This window comes from Dendrobium catenatum, unplaced genomic scaffold (genome assembly GCF_001605985.2).
Source record: "Dendrobium catenatum unplaced genomic scaffold, ASM160598v2 fragScaff_scaffold_1267, whole genome shotgun sequence".
Lineage (NCBI taxonomy): Eukaryota > Viridiplantae > Streptophyta > Magnoliopsida > Asparagales > Orchidaceae > Dendrobium > Dendrobium catenatum.
This window is the reverse complement of record NW_021319729.1, coordinates 632,573-651,282: the sequence shown is the minus strand read 5'-3', so window position 1 is coordinate 651,282 and position 18,710 is coordinate 632,573. Positions and strand designations below refer to the sequence as shown.

The following is an 18,710-nucleotide window of genomic DNA, read 5'->3' as shown; positions in this document are numbered from 1 at the left end:
CTTGCACCTCATAATGAATTTATAGCTAAACATCAGCTCATAATGAGCTACACCTCCACATGATAATAATGAGCTTGCACCACTAAAATTTCAACAACTAAAGCTCAAAACCAAAATCAGCCAAGGCTCCCATGAAACCAGAAAACAGCCCAAAGGACAAGGTGGACCCTAAAGCCGGCAAACCCAAGGTAAGCAAACCCAATCCTTTTCGTACCATGATCATTGGATTTACCACCATCATTGGATAGCATAAAATAAAATAAAAATAGCAAACATAACTAAATTTGTCCAAAACAAATAATGCAACAACAACAACAACAACATCAAGCCTTTATCCCACTACGTGGGGTCGGCTACATGAATCCTTTTTCTCCATTGTGTCCTATTAAAAGCCAAATTCTCGTTTAAATCTAATAAAGAAAGGTCATTCCTAATATTTTCTAACCAAGTCTTTTTAGGTCTACCCCTACCTTTCTTAACACAAGTCAAATCTAATACCTCTACTCTCTTAACTGGGTCGTCGGAAGGCCGCCTTTTTATGTGACCAAACCATCTAAGGCGACTCTCTCCAAAACAAATAATGCAAGATAAATTAAAATGCAAGACAAATTAAAATGCATCATGACCATATGCCCTAACTGCGTGCGGCGTGCCCAACTCGAGCTCGCCCTTGTTGCCCCCGCGTCCCTCTAGCATTGGCCTTACGGCCGCACCACATCACGCAGGCCTCCAGCGCCCTACAACCCTCTCTGGCTTTGCCTCACACAGATCGAGACGCGCTCCACCCGCGTTGGTGATGTAGGCAGGGTGGTCAAAACAAAATAAATATTTTGTTCTTTGGGTTGCTTGTTGTCTCACGGTTTGGGCTTTGGCTGCTCTCGGTTTGGTCCTTGGTTGCTTTGGTTTTGTGCTGAAAAATTGGTAACTAGGGGGTTCTAGCTCATAAATGTTGAGCTGTGACTTTAGTTCATTAATATAAAAATGTTTCTCTTCTAATTTCAGCTCATAATGAGAAGTGGACATTGGCCTTTTCCAGTCCTTTATGCCTCCTCGGTTTCCTCCTGGTGCCCCCCTTCGGTTTACTCCCTGGCTGTTTTCCCGTGGATGCCTCTACCGGGTTCATGTACTTGCCTTCTCGTTTTCCTTTGCCTGGTGTTGTTCCCGTGGCTGGCTGTTGGGTTTTCCATATTGGTTCTGCCCCCTTGTGCTGCCAGAACGGTTCCTTCCCTGGTAGCATGTACGTGGATGTATTTGGCCTGATTTTTGGGTGGCTTTTCAGCTGCTGTCCTGGTATGCCTTTTGGCCTTATATTTCCCTTTTCTTGATTGGTTTGGAGGGAGGTTGTTGGATGTTTAACTGCCCTCTTTTCTCTTATAAATTAGAGATGTTTTGAAGCATAAATAGGTTGTTATAATGTGACTTTTGGAGCCTAAACCTGCAGATTTCTTCGTGGAAAAGCTTGCGAGCTTGTTCAATCTCTTCTCCTTCTTCTAGGAAAGCTTGAGAGCTTATCCTCCCTTTTGTCTTGACTTCTTGCATTTTTCTTCTCTCCGCAAGTTTACACCTCACTTGTATCCTTCTTCTCAAGGGACGGAAGAAATGCATATTTAGAAAGTCGTATGTGTTGTTTTATTTTTATTTCATAAGTTTGTAAGCGTCCTTTGTTGTAAGTGTCTTTATATGATATAAAAGGTTTTTTTTTTTTTGAGAATTTTGTGTCGTTTCTATTTCCTAGGAAGCTTTTATTTTTTCTTGCAAAAATTTGGGGCTTTTCTCAATTTTTTTCTTGCATCAGTTGGTGTCGGGTCAGGTCGATCTGGATATGGGGAGGCCGAGTTCTGGTTCATATTTCTGACCCATTTGTTCAATCTGGTTGGGTTTAGGTTGGATGAATCAAGAGCGTGTTAGTTTCGGGTTGGACCCGGACCCAATCCAAACACCAATTTTGACACACCTAATGCATTGACATCTCTCCTCAAAGAGGTGTGCAGTGTACGATATATCCGATATGACACGCGTTCGAGACACCTCCGACACGTGTTAGACATGGCCAAAATGTATCTGATTAAAAAATATACAATACAAATTGGACACGCATGTCTCAAATATTTTATGAATATTTTTAATATAATTTCTTATATTTAAAATCTTTTTAATTTAAAATATAAAAAATAAAATTTTTTTATTTCCTCTCCACAATACTAAATTTCTAAACTCAACATCTCATTCATCGAAAATTCTCATTTTCATTTGTCTTTGCTAGGTCGCATCGATGTGATCTCAACATTAATGTTTGACATCGTTACAAAATTTACATTTCAAAGCCATCTCAACATCAAAGTCTGACACTGTCTTGACATTGATGCTAGACGCTATCAATTTCTACACCCATAACTTGACATCATATCTTTGTTCGACACTATCATCTTAACATCGACGATCATCTTCTCAACATTGATGGCAGAGGCCCTCTCGACATTGATACCCAATACTTACTGCATAACATGAATGCCCGACTCTCAATAACATTTTTGTCTTCTCTCTTGAAGTTTGATACACGACATTGACATTCGACTCTCGACATCTAATATTAATTATTTTAAGCACATATTATAGCTAAATGAAATATTATTTTTAAATTATTTTTAATATTATATTTATTCAATTTTTATACATTATTTTTAAAATATAAAAATTATAATATTGTGTTCAAACTGTGTCTGTGTCCTATATATTCAATAATTGACATGTCCCGTGTCTGCATCGTGTCGTATCCATGTCACCGTGCCCATGTCTATACATCATAGCTAACCATAAAGCTATCACCAATATTTTGATCATTTGGTTCTCCTCTTTCTTGTGGACTTTAGGGTTGTTTTCACTGTTAATATTGAAAGAGTGGTTTTACCATATAACATAGTATCTACTAAATGTTCATACCTTTTGGATTGAGATTGTGAGAGGATTATAACAAGATCCTGATTCATGATTTCATCTTCAATGCTTTTAAGATCCATGACAACCTTGTTAAAGTAATCCAAATTCTTTTTAATTGATTTAGATTCATCCATTTGCAAGGTGTGGAACCTCTTCTTAAGATATAATTGACTTGCATGGGATCTCTTCAACTACAAACTTTCTCCAAATGTCAATGGCCAACTTCTCTACAATCTCCGTTTGAACTTCATCTCTAAGATTTAAAAGATTTGCACTATCAGCCTTGTTAGCAATATCTGATCAATTCTTTGAATCACCTTTTGACAATGTCATAACCATACACTGATGTACGAGCAACACAAGTTATTTTATCTTGTGAACTTCTTGATCTCCTATCCTGCTGATGACATCTTCAGTTTTGCTTTTTGTTGCGCTGATATCAATTGTAACAATGCGAAGGATGGGAGAAGAATTATTTTCAACATTTCTTGATTGAACCCCTTCTTGAAACTGAGGTCTCTCTTCTCCAATTAGTCTTATTCTTTCCTGATGTTTACATTTTTGAACAACACTTCTTGTTTGATCTTGTTAATGCCTTCATTCCTGTTGCGGATTGGCTTCTACGGTTGAAGCCAAAAGCCAATGTTCTAATTGTTGTATTAGATTTACCTAACCATCTGCAATGTCAAGGAAACAAGAACAATTGGGGAAGACTGACATATCTGCACGATAATGGCTCCAAATTAGTTCATGGTTTGTGTCAAGAGAACAAGAGGGAGAGGGAAAGAAAGAGAGAAATTCTTATTAGAATTTATCATAAAAATTGTTATTTGTAATATGACATTCTTTCCATAAATGCAGAATCCATACCCATGGCCACAAGCTAAACAATATGAAAACAAGAATTGGATTAACTAAGCTACGATTGACCTAACTGAAAGTTGTGGGTTATTACAAAAGCAATCTACAAGCAAACATTACTAATAAGAAATATAAAACCATACTAATATAATTGTAGGGAGGGCCAAGCACGATTGTTCTCTAATGGTTAAGCCTATGTCTTCTAACTCATCTAATAGGGCATAAAACCCTTTATTAGCAAAGGTTGGTTTTGAAATCAACTATTAGACAAATATTTACTCAGGATCTATAAGGATTTATTGGATGATGCAAGTTATGTCTATTGATAATTATTCTCAAGTCAAGTTATGTCTATTATATCTTCTGACCAAGTAAACTGTAAATTAGTATGTATGACAAATTGGATTGACAAAACTACGGGATATTTATTAGGTGCATCATTCCTCCCACCATGCCCTTTAAATACTATTGTCAATTGTTTTCTTTGTTAACCATTGTTGTAAGTCAGACTAGAAGGGAAACCATTATTGCAAAACATTTTATAGCCTACACATTAGCGTTAGTCGAAAGTCTTCTCTCATGAGTGAGCGGGGTAATTAGCTATAAGAGCTTTTACTCAAGGGAAGCCTTGAATCTAGAATATAATGTTCTTTATGAGGTTAAAATTTTCAAACAATGTTTTATCAACTCTCTCATTTATCTATAGAAAAATTAACTTGGAGTACAAACTCTTTATTGATTACAGCCTGGTTGAAATTTTTAATCCCTACTAAGGCTGCTAGAGAATGAGGACTCGTTTGGTTCGTTTGGTTGGCCAATGATCTTGTAGAAGTTTGTTTTAAAGTCATTGTAGAGAAAATGTAGTTCTACCAAAAAAAAAATTATATAATGGAGTTATTAGATAATGTTGTTTGGTTAAATTATTTTTTGTGTGTTTATTCAAACTTTAAAATAAATAATAAGTGTTTGGGATGATTAAAAGTTTTAGCGTTTTCATTATAAATGACAAAATTGCCCGTATATTGAAACTCAAATGTACTTAATTTGTTTTACTATTTAAATAAATGAAAATATACAAAGAATTTTTAAAAAATATTAATTTATTATCATAAATTTTGACATTTAACAGTAAATATGAGTACATTTAAAATGAATAAATAGTTGATTAATATAATTTGGAAATGTTGTCATTCCCCATTTGAACATCAAGGTTCAATGAGATGTCGTCGTCTGCAAGAATGTCACCCTTGTTGAGTGTAGCCTGGCTTCTACCAAACGGATTGACCATAGCTCTTTCCAAACACCATAGGACGGACCTGGGGTGGTTGCGGGATGCTAGTTTTGCTAAAAATCTGCATCAGTTGCCGATGGAGCATATGCTGGAGCACCTGGTGTGAATTTTATAGAAAATGTCATTAATGGTTGTTCTTCTAGGAGTTACGCACCTGCTAGAAGCTTCATACAGCTCATTCACAATCTTTTTCACATTCATTCTGTTGTCAACTGAAAAAATGAAATATGGATTGACGTCCATACACAAGATGTTTCTGAATACAACACTAACCTGCTCGAACGGGGCTTCCTGCTCACAATTGTCCAATTGGACATTGTTTGTTTCCATGCCATCGTGTAAACCATTTAATTCTTATTCTTCCATTTGCTTTGTTTCTTTTGATTCGTGTGAATCGTCAGAGGCAGCCGTAGTTGCTTCGTGGGGTGGAAAATCGGATGCCTCTTGTTCATCACAATCAGAAGGAATGCCCAAATCCTCTTCAAATCGGCTATATGAATCCACATCCTCTTCATTTTCATCAAATTGCTGCTGCAAATTGAGATCGACATCATTCAGGGGGGCTTCGATCGGAGCCTGGGACGAACAATCAAAGGCATCCCAGCGAAGAAGATGAGTGACTACGGGGATAAAGTAGACTTATCGCAAGTGTAAAACGGGGAAAGTGTGGAAAGGAGTTGCAAAAGTGCGTGACATTTCGGCTCAAAACGATGTTATTAATGTCTTACGTCTTTGAGAGAAGCATTTTCGCCGAAGGATTAAAATTCATTTATTTTCCCATTGTAAAATGGAAAGCTTCTTAGAAACGCTGAACCAAACGAAACCGAGTCCATGGAGGGGGCATCGGAGAAAGCATAATAATTGTATTTGTATTTTAGTACTCGTTTTTTAATTATTGAAGGCTCTCCTACAAATATATCTATATTAATAGCATTGATTCCAAATAAAGTCAGAATAAACAAAAAACCAATCATCTTGCTCACCTAGAAGATTTAGGAAGCTTCCATAAACTTCTCAAATCCCCTCTTGTGGAAATCCACCATTCAATCTATCAGAAAAGGCGAAATCTCATCTCTTCTCTTATAAGTATCCAATCTAAAATTTTAATCAAATGAAACGCTGGGGATGCTGATGGCCCGCCCACTTGCTAAGATCCAAAACTTGTCCCCGCAATTGGAAGCACTGCTCTCTCCATTCCTGCAGTTCTGCACTCCTCGGCTTTCTTTTGTTAAATCTCCAAAGCTGCTCACATTTTGATGCTCAAATTGCAGCGGTGGGTTTCTCTTGATCTTTTGAATTATGACCTCTACTCTAATGATGTATTTATGATGATTTAGGCTTCATTTGAGGTGGCTTTCTAAATACTTTTTAAAGCAGCTTCATCGGCTTTCTTTTGTTAAATCTCCAAAGCCGCTCACATTTTGATGCTCAAATTGCAGCTGTGGGTTTCTCTTGATCTTTTGAATTATGACCTCTACGCTAATGATGTATTTATGATAATTAAAGCTTCGTTTGGGACGGCTTTCATACTGCTTGAAGTAGTTTTCTAGTAAAAAAAATAGATTTTGTACTTAAAAAATTGTTTCAAGAAGCAGTAAAAAAGCCGTCCCATTTTCTGAATGCTTTTGAAAGTAGTTTTTTAGTTTAAAATTTTCTAGTTCAAAAAATTTTGTTCTTAAAACTTGTTTTTAGAAAGCAATAAAAAACCCGTCCCAAATGAAACTTTAGTCACCAACCTTCAAATTGCGTTGTGAAGAATTCCTGGCATTGGATTATACAGAACACTTTCACAAGCAGGCAAGCCCACTGGCTATTTTTCTGATTGTATGAACACCTATTTTCTTATATCTGTGAGGATCACCTTGCTGCTGGAGTGCAGCCAAGCCTATTGGCCATAGAAAGCCCAAGTTTGGCCTAAGTACTTTACCGAGTACTCTGCAAAACAGCATGTCTTAAAGGAAATTAGACGCATTTTAGACTCGCTTTGATGTTGGCTCCATCACCTGTACCTGATATAGCTGACACTTGCCCTCATTTTGCAGATGATTGACGATCAGGACTTGGGGTTCTTCGCAAATTTCCTCGGGATCTTTATATTTGTACTAGTCATTGCTTATCATTACGTGATGGCTGATCCAAAATATGAGGGAAGTTGATTCAAAGGCCTAATGGTGGAAGAAATCTAGAGGCTTCTATGATATTTGATGTTCTAGCTAATTATCAAATTTTAATGCTTTGTATTTGTACTGCGCCTGAAATGGCATGTCTGAACCTCGCGTCACCAAAGAAGTAAAATTTTCGTGCTCCACTGTTGTTGTTGCTTGAGCAGAACAAAATTGAATAAGGCATTATTGTTTCTTACATGCAATGGACTTAACTTTTCTTGTTCTCTTTGCAAGATGATGGTCTTTGTTTATTTATTTATTTTTGCAAAATGCTTGATTGCTTCGTCGATGTTCTTGGCAGTTTTGTTTTTTGTAATTTGCTTTTGTAGTTTCTTCTTCTTTGCTATATTGTTCTTTCAGATCATTCGTCCTTCTTCTACATTTCTTCCATGAATGAGCATTAGGAGCATTTTCTTCAAATCGGCATTTTCTTGGTTTTTTGTTGAGTGAAACTAAGAAACCCTTAAAATTTTCCAGATTTTTTTTGTTCAGAATCAGATTTGAGGTCTTAAATATTTTGTTTTTTTTTTTTATTTTTGTAGTCATTAAATTTTTAGTTTTGTAGCTCTTTTTTGTTATCATGTATTATAATGTAGATATTTATTTTGATGAAATGAAAGAAATCTGATGGATGAGTTATTTTTAATATTTGGATGTTTTAGTAGTTTTGTAGTCTATGGTTATTTCAATAAATATTGTTAGAAAATTTGAAATAATCCCAAAATTAGATCTTTTAATTTGTCTGTTGCAGTTCAACATGATAAGACATGGTAAGTGTGATGCTCGTGATGCTCACTTCTACAGATAGTTGTATTCTAAGAAAAATTGTTAGTTGCGGAGTGTGTATCGTCCGCACATGGGTATCCAGCAGTACCCAGCGGTACCAAGTGGTACATTGCTAGGTACTTAATGCTTGTGCGGATGGTTCTTCCCGTTTGCATTCCACATCTAATAATATGTCGCGTATTCTAAAGGCGTAAAAAAGTTCAAAAAAAAATTTAGCCTGCAAAGCTCTCATAGTGTAGCAGTCATTGTAGCAATCATGAGAGTATTATTCATGATGTATTTTATAACCTATGACTGATAAGATTGTTGCCTATTTAATTATTGTTATAGGAACAACGCTGAGGTTTTTTTTTTAAGTAAAAAATTTAGTAATATTAGAAATATTTTTTTATTAGATTAAATGAGAATTTAAATTGTAATATAATGTAATAGAGTACAGGGCTCAAAGGAGACGGGATAACACAAGCAGGTAACTTACTAATAGGAGAAACAAAAGAACCATACATCTCACCCATCACAGGGGTATCTCTGCCGTGGGCAAATTACACTTGGCAGTTACAGAATTCGCACAAGACAGCACAGGGATAGCATTAACCTCACAATTCACAGTATCACCCGCACTAACACAAAGCCTAGGACCAAGTGCAACAGGCACAACCCCAACCATAGAATCCACCAGAGCTATTTTAATAATAGGGCTAGCAGGTGTAACAAAAATAGTATAGCAGTTACATGGACATTAGGAGAAAGTTCAGGATTAGATTCTGGCACAGGCTCACTCGCAGCCAAACACGAAATACATTCAATCACATGGTCATCACCCATAAATGACAAATCCAAAGGTTTAGGGGTAACCACATCCCCCAAAGCAACATCATCAACATTATCCGCATCAACAACACCATTCTTAATAGGAAAAGAAGGGTTCGAAGAGAAAACCATATTGAGAACAGAAGAAGAAGAACGACACTCACCCCGCTTATGCCCAATGGCCTTACACAGCTCACAGTCAGGGGGAAACACCTCCATTTGAACATGTTGAACATAACCCAAATGCTCAGACCCCAACCAAACTTTATCAGGGTAGAGTTTCATAATGTCTAATTCCACCAAAACACGTGCCAAAGAAGGCCGTGAGCTAACATATGTGGCATAATCAATTTTAAGGGGGCAACCAAATAAAGAACCCAACGTATGAAGGATTTTAGGTGAGGCCGAATGTTAGGGAAAGAGACCCAGATGGGTATAATCGGAGAATCCACGTACACCGATATAAAGAGCAGGCAACCATTTAATAATTTTCATGTAGAAATTGAACACCAGGTATGAACGATGGAAGAAAACCCTACTATAATCCATATCGTTAGACAATTTAATCAACACATGAGTCGCATCCAGTAAGGTTACCAAAAATTCAGCCGAAAGTTTCAGGTTAAAGAAAAAACGACCGATAAAATCCAAAATAGGGCGGCGAGAGAGAAAAAAGAACCCGCCAGAGCAAACTAAAAAGGGGCGACTAAAGAAGTGATCTCCTCATCAGAGATCCAAACAGCAGGTAAACCACAGAAAGAGCTCGTTTTGAGAGGAGAAAAACGAACATCTGATGCATACCAGATAAAACATCCAAAAAAGAACTAAACTTCTTTGATCCATCTAAAAAACCAGGATCCAAGAGCCAATTAGAGGCCATGCCGGCCACTTGGTAAAAAGAGAAAATGCGGCCAACAAAAACAGACCAAGGTAGAAGAAACTTCACTGCGAACAATGAAACACCCATAGCATGAAGACCACCCGAAGAAAATGGGCGAAACGGGGCGGGAAACCCCCAGGCTGGAGAAACGTAGCGGAGGAGAACTCAAAAACCTTAAGCAGCGGAGGAGAACTTTAAGCGTAGCTTAAGTCATTAGCTTTGTTAACGACCGGTTTAGTTCTATTTAATTTAAAGTATATTTATATGTATTTATAAAATTTAAATTTATATATATTTATAAAAAATGAAAATAAAAAAGGAAAAAAACCAAGTCGTTATCATTTAAAACATAAAAGTTAACCATTATAATTTTGGTTTAATTAAATAAAAAAGAGAAAAAAAGATAATGAGTTGATTTTTCTTTTATATAAATGTTATTTTTGTTTTAAAATTATTTTTTATAAAATAATACTATTAAAATTTAAAAAACTGTTAAATAAATTTTAATTTAACTATTTGTTTTTCTCTTTTTAAGTTTTATTTATTTTTCGAATTCCCATTTAGCGTACGTTCACCGAACCAAATAATTGTTCCCAAATCAGCCTGCGCCAGTTCAACAGCCAGTCGCCGGCATCACTTTTAATTGATACCTATGAATTACCTACATGGATATATTTGGATAAACAATTTCAATTATATATATAATATTAAAATCATAATTTATTATCTGGCACATGAGAATATTAATTCAAGAAAACAAATTCATACGAGATATTACACTTTGAATTATAAAACTGAAAAGAAAAAATCTTATCGATGAGGAATATCAAAATTTCTATCATATCTATTGGAAAATTTAAAAAAGGCAACTTTGTCCAGTTGTAAACAAGCTTCGCGTTACCAAATCAAAATATTTCCAGATTTCCTTTCTAAATAAATTCCGCTTTAAATCAAACACTCGCAATTTCCTTTAATTAAGGCCATCGTTCCACCGCCTCGCCGCAGGAGAAGCTTTTTTTTCTGCAAGAGGAGGCTGTGCTTTGGGCAACGGCACTCAGTCAAGATGAGTACTTGCTGCAATGGCGCCAACATCGCTGCGGGGAAGCGGAAGCGTGGCCGCCCGCCGGGGATGAAGAATAAGCCTGTGTTTCCGGTGGCTACGTGCACGCCGGACGCCGCCTCTCTCCATCCACACGTACTCGAGATCCCCGCCGGCGGCGACGTCGCAGAAACCATCGCCGCCTTTGCTCGCGGCTGTCGCATTTTCGGAGTATGCGTCCTTTCAGCCTCCGGCCGTATTGCGGCCGCCGTTTTGTGGGAGGCGACTCCGTACCCGTCAACCATTACATTCCAAGGAAGCTTTGATCTCCTTTCCATGACGGCTACATTTCTTCCGGGTAGAAGCGAAGGGAGTTTAGCGGTGACTTTAGCCGCGCCACAGGGGCAGGTTTTGGGTGGAGTGGTGGCGGGGCCGGTGGTGGCTGCAGGAAACGTAGTTGTGGTGGCGGCCACCTTCGCCTCGCCATCGTTCCGCAGCTTTGATGCAATAAATAAAACCTCGGCCTCGATCTTGCCCGTATTCGCAGGCGAAGAATGGCGGGGGAAAAGCTCGCCGGCGGATACGTGTGACACGGAGAAATCAGATGGGGATATGCTGGAGAAATATGTAGAGGAACTAGAACAGTGCCTTGTCATGTCGCCGGCGGTCGACGGTTTTCTGATTGGTGACGGCGGGTCAGAGGAGAATACTGGGCTGGACACCGCAGGGTTGGCGGTGTATGGAAATACGTCTGAGAATTACCTAAAAGAGCTAGAGAGCTGTCTCGAGTTGCCGGCGGAGGTTGGCGGTGCTTCCAGTGGCTTTGGCGGCGGAGCAGAGGAGAAGATAACTGGGCTCGAAGGATACGGAGGAGGGACGTGGGAAGGAAATTGTTTTGAGGAGCATTATCCTAACTTGCAGATGGTGGTCGGCGGTGCATTTGAAGGCAGCCACGACTGTTGCGGCGAGCTTTTTTCCATGGATGCGTTTAGTGTTTCCGGCGCCTGTCTTCCTCCTCTATACTGATCGGCACCTGAAATTCAAACTCTCTCTGATTGATCATTGATGATGCGTCCAGAAATACCGTTCGTTAAAATAGTAGATTTCTCTCTGATCTTCTAAAAGTAATTACAATAACTGTATTGCTGTTGATTATGAACTGTTTGTTTTGATTTCAGTAAAGGAACACTTCTGCAACATAATGAACTCAGAAAATGTTGTTAGATAAAGGAGAAATTATTCTGTGCGGATTGGGACGTAATTTATTTTTTGGGATTAATTAGAATGTGTCATGTAAGCAGTATCGAATGTACTGAGCTACGATGCAGAGCGGGGGTGACGTGGCGCATTATGATTAATCTCTGGATGGCCCGCGTTCGCGCATAATAATTTACAATGATTGGTGAAAAATGTCTTGAAAATATTGATGTTTTTTTATTTTCATCAATGGATGCTGATTTGATTACTATTGTCGTAATAATGGAATCCGTATATTCCATTATTACGATAATAGTAATCAAATGAGCATCCATTAATGAAATCACAAAAATTCTAAATGTTCTTTAAGCTTTGATCTAGCATTGTGAATAGTATTGCTGCCATGCAATTAGAGTAAATAAAAAAATAAAAGTTTTCAACGTTTAACAAAATTAATTTATCCTATTAGATTAAAGGAATATTTATTTAATAAAAAATACTTCTACAACTTATACATATCTAGTAATGATTATTAAAACTGAAATTTTAAATATCAGACTACTTTTTATAACTTTCATTTAAGCAATGTTTAAGAGTCTGAGTGGTCGCCTTCATTAATATAAGATATCTTTTGAATGTTTTACGGCTTTAATTTTATCAAAAATTAAGTAATCTTAAGATCATTGGATTCATCTCTTAGAGATAATTTAATTATAAATATATAAAATTTAAAATCATTTGATCTTCCATTAAATATTTCAAAAATTAAAATTATATTTCAAGTGAATGATTTGAGCCTATTCTGACTGAAATCGAATTACTTTAATTATCGTTTTATATACATCTTGATAAAAATTTGGGTTCAACTACAAGTTTTTTAAATTTTAAATGATTTTAAATTTAATTTAATTTTAACATATATAATGTTTTTTTTATGATTTACTAAATATTTAAATTCTTAAAATATTTAATATTAACTAAAAAAATCATTATTATATGAATTATAAATATTGTACGCAGGTTCAACTACAAGTTTGTTAAATATTTAATATTAACTAAAAAAATCATTAATATATGAATTATAAATATTGTACGCAGGTTCAACTACAAGTTTGTTAAATATTTAATATTAACTAAAAAAATCATTAAGGGGGTGCTCGTCATCCTAAATTTCAAAATATTGTATATTATATTAAGAGTTTTATAGGTTAAAATATAATGTTAACTTATAGATTATATTAAATAAAAAGTTTTAGTCATTTGAAGAGTAAAAAATTACACTTATAAAATTAATTTTAATATTTGAAAATAAAAATTTTGTCAAAATTAATCCAATAAGTTTATATGAAAGCTAAAAAAAAAATATTATTCGAAGTAATAAAAGAGGCATAGTTAGCTTCCTAAATAGCATTTTTATGGAATTTAGCATTCTTGTTTGATAAATAATATAGTCAAACCTTTTAAAACACTTACAGAGGCAAACAGAACATGATTTTATCAAACAATTACCTAATTTACTTAATAGCACAGCATAAAACAACATTGCTAAGGTAGCTTAAGAAAATAATTGTTCTTAAGCTAAATAGAAAGACTTAAATTTTGTTTGGGACGACTTTTCTACTGCTTTGTAAAGCTATTTTTAGTTAAAAAAAAATCTCTTCAAAGCAGGAAAACAACAGTGGTCTAAAGTGTGACAGTTTTTTACGACTATCTTTTTACTGAATTAAAAAAAAATATACTATAAAATTATTATAGAAAACCGTAAGAAAATTGTCCTAAACAAAATCTTAAACTGGCGCACTAAAAAACTTTAATTATTCAAAAACACATAAAAATTGAAGTAGGAGAAAATGTTAAATATGGCAAAAGCTGTCACAGTTGAATCAATAGGCAAGTTACCAAAGTTGCCATTTCAGAACTCTAATAAAACAACTCCTTAGAAAGACAAATTGTAAGTAGTCATTTGTTGCTGAGAAGGATATTGACTAATATGAAGTGGTATTTCTAATTATGACTTAGCAACAAATGATTACTATTATTTATCAGATTTAAAAATGAAGCCTTGTTTTAAACATAGAAATAACATACAGGATGGGAATAAATACCTAAATACAGTTTTTTTTTTGGCATCACCAATTTCATAGTCTTGACTCCTAGACAATTCTACCATTAATTTTGCTATCTGATTGTCCACATCCATCAGCTCCAATATTGTTGCACCATCATTTGCTGTGGAGAAAAGAATATGTATCAGAAAAAACTATGTAGTCCACTAACTACAAAACTCATAAGCTACTTCTTCAATTATACTTTATGCACTTCGAACTACATGTATTTTAAAATTTTCAAAATAATGACAACAAACATACAAGAAAAAGCCAATATCCACAAAAGCATTTTAAAAAAAGCAAATAATCAACCAAAGATTATAGAAACAAAACATGCTTTACTTTAGTTTGCACTATATATATATATATATATAAATATCAATGCAACAAAAGGTTCAAGATAATAAAAAGATAAGTAATGGAGATTGAAACCGAGAAACATAAATGGTAAGTTGTGCCTTTAGATGATATGATGCTCAGATTTACTATTTGTATGGAATTATTTTAATCCCAACTATTTAATCGGTCAATTTAGTCCTTAAACCCTCAACTCTAATCCAAAATAATCCATCATTGGATTATATTGGATTAGATTTGAGAAGACAATAGACTTTTCGATCATAGTAGAGAAGTCAAGGTGCTAAATATGACACATTAAATAATTAGATACTAAAATAAGCCCATATAAATAATTCATGAATTATTTTGACCTTTTACGCTATAATAGAGTCCCACTAAGGGGCTGTTTGGTAGCAGGATTTAGGCTGGATTTGAGGCGGATTTGAGCGAAATCCAGCCAAACGGCCTAAAATGCAAAACCAAATCTCACGGCAAACGAAATCCTCCGTAGACGGAAAATTCCGCCGATTCGCTCTAAATCCAGGATTTCCGAAATCCTGTATTTTGCTGGATTTACGAAATTCATGATGCTAGAGGAAGAATCTGTTCAGTAAATTCTGCTCTATAGCCAAACAGTAACAAGAGATTTAAAAGGATTTATCATGAATGTTAACAAACAGTTTTCAGGATTTAAGCCTCTCAGGATTTCCGAAATCCGGATTTAGAGGATTTCCGAAATCCTACTTAAATCAAATCCAAGATGCTACCAAACAGCCCCTAAAAGTAAGGCATATTGAATCAAATATCAGCCTCATGATGCGTTCACTTCTTCAATGATAGAAAGACACATTGGAAGCCAAAAAGCCTCGAAACTTATTCATGGAAAATAATGGAGAGATGAGATGTCCGTCAAAGAATTGATTAATCCTCATTATTGGTGATAAATGCTGACAGATAAACAATATATGTTGTTGAATTTTAGTGCATTTATCTCTGTTCAACATGTTAAAGTTTCAATGCAATGAGAGCATGACATGGACTTGTTTTTGAGAGGTCTGTTAACCTCTTCAGAAGAAAATGATGGATTCCTAAGAGGAAGCACTGTGACGAACCATGAAAGAGATGTCAAGAGAAATGAGGCGCTCCTGAGAGACCTCTTGCAATTGATGAAAATTAAAAAAATTTGCGTATAACAATTCTGTCGTGTATTTGTCCCACATGTACGATGAAAATGACAGTCTTTGTGTATGCGTTGTGTGTATGAGTTTGCCTTAAATGGCCTAAATGTCCCAAAAAAAAAAAAAAAAAAAAAAAAAAAAAAGTTGAACATTTCAAGGATTGCATGGATTACAATATATACCATTGAAATCATAAGAGTAGACTTTTGAGCCCCTCAACTAAAATTGCATCAACACAGCCTTTCATAAGATTAGCAAAACAAAACTTTTATCTACCTAATCCTTTAGTTTTAGCTTTAGTTTTTCTTTTTATATTGGAAAAGTTGAGAACATAGCACTAATTAGGGGCATAAATAAATCAACTAGAGTTATATTTGTAGTTAACTCGAGCTCGGTTAGTCTATCTCATGATAGTCTCAAACTAAAGCTTGAGCTCAATTCGAGCTCAAATACTGAACTTGAACTCAAACAGCTGTAACAAATAAAAGCACAAGCTCAACCCATGAACCTGAGTTTCGTCCCACAGATCTCAAAACCCTCGATGAATAAAAAAAGTGAGGAATTTCAACATGACTTGCTGAAGAAGGCATCGAAAGCGAGGAAATTGCAATGAAAACTCACTGTTGAAGGAATTGATGGCTAGGAACTTTTGACTGTTCCTTGCGACAATAGCTTGTTGATGAAGACATCACCAATGAGGAAGTTGTGACGAGAGCATGCTAAAGAAGACACTGATAGAACTAACGATGTTTGTAGAAGAAGAGAAGTTTGTGAGACTTCCGAATTTTGAAAAAGAAGAGGAATTTATGAGACCCGCTGAACAAGACATCGAGGATTGAAACTAAAAGAGAGAAGAAACAGGATCTAGGATTATGTAGAATTTAATCAAGCAACTCAAAAGGCTAACGAATTGGGCCTCGTTAAGCTAGAACTCAAACTCATTTAACATATGAGAAACAATCTGAGATCGAGCTCGAGCTTGCAGCTTTAGGAAGCTGATTAATAAAATCTTATTGAGCAGTCTTAATAAATAGAAAAAGGAGAATGAGCCTGATTATCCAAGCATCATCATCATAGTAGGAATAACAGAAGCAAAGATAAATAACTAACTACCCACAATCTATACTTCACAGGGTTCCAACTCATTAATGGAGTCGCTCCCTTTCAAAGTTTAAACTGAGTTGAACTAAGCATGCTGCGTAAACAATTTAATAAAGAACTGTTACATACCTGCATCAATCATCTAAAAGTTCACCCAAGCTAAGGAGCAGATTCTGTAGCCCAACCGAGAGAATGAAGAATGAACAACACCTGACATTAAAAAGCACTTCACAAACTGAAAATGGGATTGCTAAATCCATTTTCAGAACTCAGCAGGAAATTCCCATCATCCTGAATTATACATTTGGTCAGCATTTTCACTAAAACAAATTCCAATTAAACAAACATACAGTAAAACACTGTCCATTGCCTACCGCCATCTTAGTGACATAAACTAAGGAAGCTGGATCTGTATATCTTGCCTTCACAGGAAGGGCAGATTATGTAGATTACCAAGAACATCCTCTGTAGCATCCAGATCAATATCAAAGTGAGAAATACCAACCCCCGTCCCAGTATATGCATCTCCTGAGCCTCTTGTACCCCGGGCCTCGGTTCCGTCATTTCTGGCTTCACTTACTCCAGCAAAAGATTTCTTTTTGGAGTAGCTCCCAACTTTTCTTTTGGCAACTGCCTTTCGATTTCTCGCGGGCGTGCTTTTCACCACATTCGCCTTCTTCCCAGTATTCGAAATATCAATCTGGTTGGCAGCAGCAAAGTTTACAGGCACGGCATTCAAAGGCTTCTCCGCCTGAGCTCCCCGTTGGTTTCCCCATACCGGTGTAATCGGAATGAAGGGCTTCCACCCGTCGCCGAACTCCGGCAAGACTAAAGCGCCAGAATTCGGAAAACCGCCAAAAGTCGGACCACCCCGATACCCTAGGGGGAAAAATCCCCACGCGCAGTAATACATATCAGTGCCTGGAACTAACGGCGGCTTCGCGGCCATCTCACCGGCATGGAAGGGTTGCTGGCAGGTCCGGCATCGGAGAGAACGGTTAAGATACGAATAATCGTACTCAAACACGTGACAACAAGAGGGGCAGGATGTCCAAAAGGTCCGAGAAGGCCGTGCCGCCGTATCTTCGGCTGAGCCGTTGGATCGAAGATGGGAAGCTGCTATCTGGATCTCGGAGTCCAATAGGGATTTCTTCGCGGGGTCGGAGAGCACAGCATAGGCTTCGACGACGAAACGTAAAGCAGGGCCAGCTAGCGGGGATCTGTTGCGATCCGGGCTCAGGAGGAGGGCGAGGCGGCGGTAACTGCGTTTGATGGCGAGGGAATCTTCGTTTCCGCCGCCGCCACCGCCTCCGATGGCAGAGCCCGACGACGAAGGGTGGGGGAGCTGCAGGATAGCGTAACAGTCCATCTGGTTATTTATACGGCGTTGGGAGGCGAGAAGCACGTCGACAACGGCGAGGGTCAGGTCAACGCCATCAAGAAGGGGATCGGATTCAAGGGCGCGCTCAGCAAAGCGCTTGCTGCCGACAAGGTCCCGGGCGTCGAGCAGCTTCTCGGCGATCTCAAGCAGACGCCGCGCCTCTAGCCCGCCTCCGCCGCCGGGATCCATGATTGCTATGAACTGCGGTCGTTGAACGATAAGAAGAAAAAATGGGGCTGTTCGGCTATAAGCAGCAGCTAGTAAACACTTGAATCAGGAATTAATTAAAACCAGAATAGTAAATAGAAGAATTTTTTCCTGGCAATTTTATAAAAAAGAGGATGATTTAAGTGTAAATTTGCTTAAAAGCAAATTAAAAAAATATTTAAAAAGTAGTAAATACGAGAACTTAATTATCAGATTTCTTAAAATCGAAATTTTATTAACAGATTTCTATTTTAACCAGAAATCAGTTTTTAACAATAAAATTTTTTAGCACGTTTAATTTATTTGGTAAACCATAAATGATTAGTAAATTTAGAAAAACTTAATGTTATTTATTTATTAAATTTTTTATTAAAAAATAAATTAAATAGAGTTTTATTTATTATCACATTTTTCATCTAAGTTATAGTTA

General features: G+C 36.6%; 2 protein-coding genes across 2 annotated transcripts in view; one reads left to right on the top strand and one right to left on the bottom strand.

The window, feature by feature from the left end:
- LOC110114109 (dolichyl-diphosphooligosaccharide--protein glycosyltransferase subunit 4A) overlaps positions 1 to 7,487 on the top strand; it is an 18,676-nt gene extending 11,189 nt beyond the window's left edge. Inside the window, exon 2 of the mRNA XM_020846873.2 lies at positions 7,132 to 7,487. Within this exon, the coding sequence (XP_020702532.1) occupies positions 7,132 to 7,245 (114 nt within the window). The 3' untranslated portion in view covers positions 7,246 to 7,487. The remainder of the gene's footprint in view (positions 1 to 7,131) is intronic.
- A 9,096-nt stretch (positions 7,488 to 16,583) lies between these two features.
- Positions 16,584 to 18,339, bottom strand: LOC110114108. The gene is made up of 2 exons (XM_020846872.2): positions 17,067 to 18,339; positions 16,584 to 16,983 (listed from the first exon to the last, which is right to left on the bottom strand). The coding sequence occupies exon 1, from the start codon at positions 18,260 to 18,262 to the stop codon at positions 17,117 to 17,119; it is 1,146 nt and encodes a 381-aa protein (XP_020702531.1). The 5' UTR covers positions 18,263 to 18,339; the 3' UTR covers positions 16,584 to 16,983; positions 17,067 to 17,116.
- Between the last annotated feature and the right edge of the window lie 371 nt (positions 18,340 to 18,710).